The sequence below is a fragment of the Oncorhynchus tshawytscha genome, linkage group LG10 (genome assembly GCF_018296145.1).
Source record: "Oncorhynchus tshawytscha isolate Ot180627B linkage group LG10, Otsh_v2.0, whole genome shotgun sequence".
NCBI classification, from domain to species: Eukaryota; Metazoa; Chordata; class Actinopteri; order Salmoniformes; family Salmonidae; genus Oncorhynchus; species Oncorhynchus tshawytscha.
Window position 1 is genome coordinate 44587806 of NC_056438.1, and position 7374 is coordinate 44595179.

Sequence of the window (7374 nt, forward strand, 5' to 3'; positions counted from 1 at the left end):
GAAACACACTGTGTGATAGAGATTTTAAAAGGTGAATTTAATGAGAAGGCTTTTATTCACCGAGAGGCTTGTATAGGAAGTCACATCAGTGGCTACAGAAACAGTGTCACCAAAACATTATCAGTGTGCCCTTTGCTCAGTCTGGCATCAAACTTGAACCATAACAGTCAACACTGGCAGACATTTGATACTGGCAGAAGAAACAGGTCAAAGGTAGAATATCAGTACAAACAAAAAAAAACAACTTAAATATGGTTCTTAAACATACATGGTTAACACGTTTCCCTTCCCCCTGGGTAATACATCGGTCTGCGTCTCCCCACACATACTATCAAGTTTATCACATATCAATCCAGATCATGAGAGGATGTGATATTTCCGAGACGTTCTTATTTGCATTGTCACATTGACAAATGATACCAAAAGACACACTTGTGTTTTCATAACACATTCCTTTATTTCTATTTCACATAAAGCTCTGCAGTTTACAAAGACAAATGTTGATAACGGTCCTGAGGACTTGTAGCTTGAGAGCTGGCGTATTTACAGCTTGTTGGCCTGAGACAAAGCAGACAAAACAAATACGGTAGAAAGTGCTGACGTAGGACTTTGCGGTAATGAACTGAATAGACAAAAAAACAACTTAGTGTAAGGCACCTTAAATACATTGCATATGTACCCGTGTGGGATAATATATTATTTTGACCAAATGACAGACGCAATAGCAAACTTTCACTAGGTAGAAAGACAAAAGCGGCTGGTACCTTAGTAATTACAGACATATACTCTGCCAGCAGAGGGTAATCTGGATAGATATTACATTATATGTATTCACAAGATATAAGAAACTACAAAGAACTGGATAATAAATTAGCTTATCTTCAGCTGAACATGCCCCAATATACTTTAATCTATAATATAATTGTACCCCATGTAACAGTGTTTCTCATTCTCTAACAGTTGAGTGTCTTCTAAAAGAACACTGTCCTTCAATTGAAAACATTCAGCAAAAAAGCATTACACGATATAAGAATTCATATTCCAAAACTATAATTTTCTAAATGTACATTCCATCAGTACGTACCGGACTTCTATACAAACATAATGTAGAATGTCTATGAATTATACAATATGGTTCTATTTTCACATTTGGAGGGAAGCCATCTGCCATTTGCCAACAAACACAACAATCTCTGACAGTGTGGTACTAAGACGCTATGATGTGTTACTACAACCGTAAGACGGTTGTTTGCCAATCAAACTCCATCTTCCCAGTGTCCATTTAGCAGGCCTTTGCCAAGCCAACGAGCATGTCCGTGTTCGCCCGGCGGTACTGAGCCTTGGTGTTGGTGACCGCGCCGTGCTTCTGCCGGAGATGCAGCCTCAACTGGCTCTTGTGGCGAAAGTGGAGGTCACATTTCTCGCACTGAGGAAGAAAAGAATGGAACGCAATGAGTCACTAATTCAATCAAACTGTCTGTCAACGGGTTCATTCATGCATTCAATGAAGAGTTAGCGGGAGGACAGAGGCTATAGCCGATATTCATTTAAGCTGATGCCCTGGCTTATATATAGCGATACTCTGCTTATGCTATTGATAGACAGTCACAGGAAGCCAGGAAGGGATTGAGGAAGTGGACCAGTCCCAATTTAGCCGATACACACTGGGTCAAGTGAATGGAAAGATAAGGTGTTTACATGGTAGGGCTTTTCTCCTGTGTGGATGCGCAAGTGGCTCTTGAGGGTCTGAAGATGGCGGAAGTGTGTCCCACAGATCTCACAGGGGTATGGCTTCTCCCCCGTATGTATCAGCACGTGGGCGCGGAGGTGCGCGACCTACGAAGAAAATCCATAAGATACTTTAGATTTGTCGGAGATAAATTCAAGTAAATATAAAATACATTAATTATATTACAATAACACATACAGTTTTGGACATAGCTGTCCTTCATGAGTGAATCACAGTTCATAGCGGTTTCCTCACCTGTATGAAGCGAGAGCCACACGTTTCACACTTGTATGGCTTTTCTCCTGAGTGGATTCGGGTGTGGGTCTTGAGGTTGGCCGGCCGGTTGAACTGAGCACCGCAGATGTTACAGCGGTACGGTTTCTCGCCTGGATCGCAAGTAGTATTTAAAAAAAAAAAAAACATGAAACACCGATACCATTCCAGGACCTTGTGGGTGCGCTCGAGTACACAACACATTAGGAACTACTCTTTCCATGACAGACTGACCAGGTGAATCCTGGTGCATCACACAGAGATGCACAAATACGATAAAACATTGAAAATGGGCGAATCTCTCCTTTAAGATGTAACAGAAGTCTTACCGGTGTGGACAGTCTTGTGGCTGGCGAGGTTCCCTTTGTAACGGAAGGCAGCCTGGCACCGGTCACACTTGTATGGCTTGGCAGCATGGACCTGGAGCATGTGGCCTTTCAGGGAGTCCGCTTCCGTAAACTTTGAGTTGCAGAAGTTGCAACCATTCTCTACAACAGAAACATTGAGATTTAGTCAATGAAAAGTGGAACAGCATGAATGTAAATGTACTGCGTCAATGTTTATAGCACTGTCCCCACTAATTGAAGTACACTACTCACCACCGCTTGAGTCGGAGTACTCAGAGTGCAGCTCATTGTCCTCCCCGCTGTAGGTGCCAGGGGAGCGGGGACACACCACCAGGTGCTGAGGGGCATCTGTACCACAGGAGGAGCATCTCAGTTGGTTAATGTTGTGATGGCTGGCCTGTGGGACAAGGATCTCTTCTCCGTGCACGTTGACCATCTCTGCAGCCTGCAGCTCCTTCATCGGTCCCTCTGATCCACTAGTCCTGTTAGAGCCCTGAGGAGTGGTGCAGTCCCCAGCCTCAACGCTCCCTCCCTGGGCCTCATCCTCGTCCTTCTCCCTGGAGGTCTGGTTCATCACGATGAACTTGTACTTCTTCCAGTTGCGGGCCTTGGGCTCCTGGGAGCAGCCAGAGGGCTGGGTTGCATTCCTGCTGCAGCCGCTGGACTCGGTGGGAGAGTTGGGCTGGCAGTCAGAGCGGAGGGGGCTCTGCGGGCTGCAGATCACACCTTTGCTGCAGCCTGGGGACAGGCTGAGGGAGTCTGGCTGGGGGGGCTGGATGCTGTCCTCCTCCATGGGGGAGGCCCCTCTGTGTTTAGGTCCCTGGAGCCCCATGAAGGGCCCCGACGGGCGGCTGGAGCAGGGGAGGGGGCGGAGGATTGTAACGGAGGATGATGAGGACTGGGATGAAAGAGGGTGGTGGACGATGGTGGTGGCCTCTGTGCGATTCGCGGGAGAGAAGAACTTCTGAGAGATGGAATCCCCTTTGTGGAGGTCACTGAAATTGAGGGTGTCTGGCAGCTTTCCGATGGGCATTGGGATGTGTTTTCCGTGGACGTGGTGGGAGCTACCCGAAGCATTGATACCAGTGAATACACTGGGGCAGTAGCTCCTCCGGTCTCTGAGGGGAGACATGGATGTGTGGCTGGGGCTGGTCGCCAACCCATCCAGAGCCCTGAAAGCAGGGAGGTCCTGAGAGAGACGCATCGGGCTAGTCAGTACCTCATCTCTCTGCAGAGTCACAGACTGCTCTCTAAAAGGACCAGGAAAGAAGGAGAAACACTCATTTAATTCCAAACAGATACTATTCAGATGTGAATAAGTAAAAAAAAAAATGTATAAAAAAAATAGGGCCTGGAATATTCACAGACCCGACCAGGAAAAGTTCCAGGCACTAGTAGGCTACCAACCAAGTATAAATGGACGAGCAATTATGTAAATGTTGTTTGTACCTGGACTTGATGAACCTGCGGCAGGTGTCCACCACATGTTCCATCTGGAGGTATGACGCTGTGTTCATGGTAACCAAAACCAGGCTGTCCTTCAGGGTCAGGGTGGAGGTGTACATGAAGTCCAGCAGGATGGCAAAACCATCAGGGTCCACCGTGGGGTCCAGGCTGATGGCACTCAGGTTACTCTTCAGGGGGTCGGTGAATATGGAGTAAAAGAGCCCACTATAAAACGGGGGAAAAAAATTCAAATCGCATGTTACGATTGTGCCCTTTTCTCTCACAATGGCAGTCGCATAGCACAAGAAGGACGTTTGGCCGAAAAACACGTAGCTGGGTCTTGAACGTACCTGCAGGCAACGAGGACTGCCCTGTGAGCGCAGAAGCGCTGACCGTCAATCTGGATTGTGACATCCATCAGGATATTTCTACTGCGGAGGCGGTTGAAGTTGAGCAGAACATCACCAGCATGGCGGGTGAATTGAATGCAGCCATCTGCCAATGAGGCCATGATGTTAGAATCTGGAGAAACATGGAAAAATACAGTATTGATAAAGGACCATCCGCCAAGCTCAGACTGGGAGAGTTGCTGATTAACATAAACATAAAGTATGCAAAGCTGCTCTAGTCATATATTTGTCATATGTTATACGCCACATGACCAGAAGTATTTGGACAGCTGCTCGTAGAACATCCCTTTCCAAAATCATGGGCATTAATATGAAGTTTGTCCCCCCTTTCCTCTAGATGTTGCAACATTGCTGCAGGGACTTGCTTCCACAGCCACAAGAGCATTAGTGAGGTCGGGCGATTAGGCCTGGCTTGCACAGGGGCATTGTCATTCTGAAACAGGAAAGGGCCTTCCCCAAATTGTTGCCACAAAGTTGGAAGCAGAGAATTGTCTAGAATGTAATTGTATGCTGTAGCATTAATATTTCCCTTCACTGGAACTAAGGGGCCTAGCCCGAACCATGAAAAACATCCCCAGACCATTATTCCTCCTCCACCACACTTTGCAGTTGGCACTATGCAATTGGGGCAGGTAGCATTCTCCTGGCATCCGCCAAACCCAGCCTGATGGACTGCCAAGTGGTGAAGCGTGATTCATCACTCCCGAGAATGCGTTTCCACTGCTCCAGAGTCCACCACTCCAGCTGACACTTGGCATTGCACATGGTGATCTTAGGTTTGTGTGCGACTGCTCGGCCATGGAAGCCTATTTCATGAAGCTTCCGAGTGCTACGCTTTCTTTCTGTGAGCTTGTGTGGCCTACGACTTCACGGCTGAGCCGTTGTTGCTCCTAGATGTTTCCACTTCACAATAACAACTCTTACAGTTGACTAGGGCAGCTCTAGCAGGGCAGAAATTTGACAAACTGACTTGTTTTTAAGGTGGCATCCAATGATGGTGCCACGTTGAAAGTCACTGAGCTCTTCAGTAAGGCCATTCTACTGGCAATGATTGTCTATAGAGATTGCATAGCGGTGTGCTCGATTTTATACATCTGTTAGCAACTGGAGTGGCTGAAATAGCAGAATCCACTAATTGGAAGGGGTGTCCACATACTTCTGTATATATAGTGTATATGTGGACATACTGTAGCATCATAATCCTATTATCATTGTAATCCTATTACTATTGAACTTGGTGTAGGCGGCACCATTTCAATGTCCAATGAAGTAAAAAGCATTGCTGGAAATGGGACCACGTCTGAGGGAGGCTACAGATCTAAAATACTATGTCAACTATAGCTAACTCCGAGGCATTGAACTCATGTTAATGACATAAGAATAGTGCCACGCCATGACTGTTGTGGAAAAGTAGACTTTATACAGGCTACAGTAAACAAGTTAGGCCATTTGCTGGTACCCAAATATTACATATTGCTATTAGACTTAACATAGATATGATTAACCCTTACAATAAACGTACACATAAAATATTTGTACATTTAGGAATCATGACCTTAATTTCACTGCAAATATTTTACTATACATTACTTAAGAAACACTTTAATAAAATACACATTTAAACCCCGTTTCCTATTTGCTTTTGACCTATAGCCAAGCCCATAAATGCTCACGGCTCACGCTTGGAACATGTTTCGCATTTAGTACATTCCGTTTTGGGGTGCGCACAGATTAGGTTGCTTCTAAATACGCTTCCTGTTCTTCGATAGGCCTGTACGTGGAAAGCCAGCTTGTTTAACATATGACATGTAACACTGGTTATACCCAATTTATTTGAACTAGAAAAATAAACGAGAAATTGCAATACGGCAATGCGAATAATAGGTTGTGGGATTTTTAGGAGTTTCAAATGCATGTACCCACAGGACTACACATTGCACAGAGGCTCCCACTGTAAATGTAGTACAAAAACGAGTAGGCAGTTATTGATTAATAACGGTCCATTAAAACAAATCAAGAATGTAGGCCTACATCAAAATATTGTTTGTTTTGTCTCAGCATTGAACGAAAAAGTATTCGACAGATCCTTAGTGGATATCTACCAGCGAAGTTAAACCAACATCAAGAGAGATAAAAGTACAGTGCTCAAAGCTAAAATGTAGTACGCAGTGATCTAACAAGACAGACTCGCCCTGTTGCGCGAATTTTCTTGCTCTTAAGTTTACTGATATTTAACGACTATTAAAGATGCATACTTTTTGATAATATCAAATTCATTTTATCCGGATTTTTTTTTTGATAAATCAAAAACATTCTGACTATATAAACCCAAAAGTAATCTTTATGTACAGTAGGATAGGCTATGAAGGAACTGCACATTCGGCCTAATATATTATCTCTCGATAATATCTAGATATTCGATTAACCAACATGATTTAAAAAAAAGTGAGCATAATGTGGCAATACAGTTTCCCAATGACAGAATGAACCACGAACTTCCGACTGAATCTCTGGCAAGCATGCTGCTTGAGCAGAGGAGATCCTAGACTTGACCATTAATCAAGTATAAACATCAGCAAGAAGTCTAACAACTGCAGCCTAAGAGACCCTACTGTTCCCAAAACGAAATAAAACATAAAACCATCTAAAGAATTTAAGTATTTCAAGTGTATCAATAGAGGTCAATGAGCCACAACGAATGTCTACCACTACAAAGCAACTTCTAGCGTTATACTGTAAAATAATGAGGGGAAAAAATTCACCTTATAAAACTTTCCTGGAAACTTCGTGCATCACCAGTTCTGAGAATCAAGTTCTAAGAAACTCAAGGGTTTAATTCTCGGAATTCTACCAGTGGGCCATACCATTTCCAAATCAGTGGGGAGGGTACATGGTGTTGTGTGTGTCTTTTTTATCGTCATTACACGACATATATTTGGATATTCTATTTAGGCCGTCAATTAGAGACGATATACTATTGATTAAGTTTCAAAAATAAACGGTGACATGGATTTTTAACTATGACAACTATTTCATTATTGCTCTATTATACCTCTGTAGTGTAACTGTCCACATACAAGGTCACCTGACCATTCTATATAGACCTCGAAGAAAACGAGCTCGTTCACGAGGATGGACACGAGCAAGATTTTGCGTAAAGAGATTTGAT

The 7374-nt window shown here is 44.0% G+C and overlaps 1 protein-coding gene across 1 annotated transcript; it reads right to left on the reverse strand.

Annotated features, from left to right (window-relative positions):
• Window positions 1-435: 435 nt before the first annotated feature.
• Window positions 436-7033, reverse strand: LOC112260186 (B-cell lymphoma 6 protein). The gene is made up of 8 exons (XM_024435099.2): window positions 6968-7033; window positions 4146-4317; window positions 3799-4020; window positions 2602-3599; window positions 2332-2490; window positions 1985-2115; window positions 1699-1836; window positions 436-1426 (listed from the first exon to the last, which is right to left on the reverse strand). Exons 2-8 carry the CDS (start codon window positions 4304-4306, stop codon window positions 1283-1285), a joined length of 1953 nt encoding a protein of 650 aa, XP_024290867.1. The 5' UTR covers window positions 4307-4317; window positions 6968-7033; the 3' UTR covers window positions 436-1282.
• Window positions 7034-7374: the final 341 nt, after the last annotated feature.

Excerpts from the sequence above, each read along its gene's own strand:
- LOC112260186 (XM_024435099.2), bottom strand. The coding sequence starts at position 4,306 with ATGGCCTCATTGGCAGATGGCTGCATTCAATTCACCCGCCATGCTGGT. Across the intron at positions 3,600-3,798 it reads CGCAGGTTCATCAAGTCCAG|AGAGCAGTCTGTGACTCTGC; the intron begins GTACAAACAACA and ends TGGTCCTTTTAG. Across the intron at positions 2,491-2,601 it reads GTACTCCGACTCAAGCGGTG|AGAATGGTTGCAACTTCTGC; the intron begins GTGAGTAGTGTA and ends TTTCTGTTGTAG.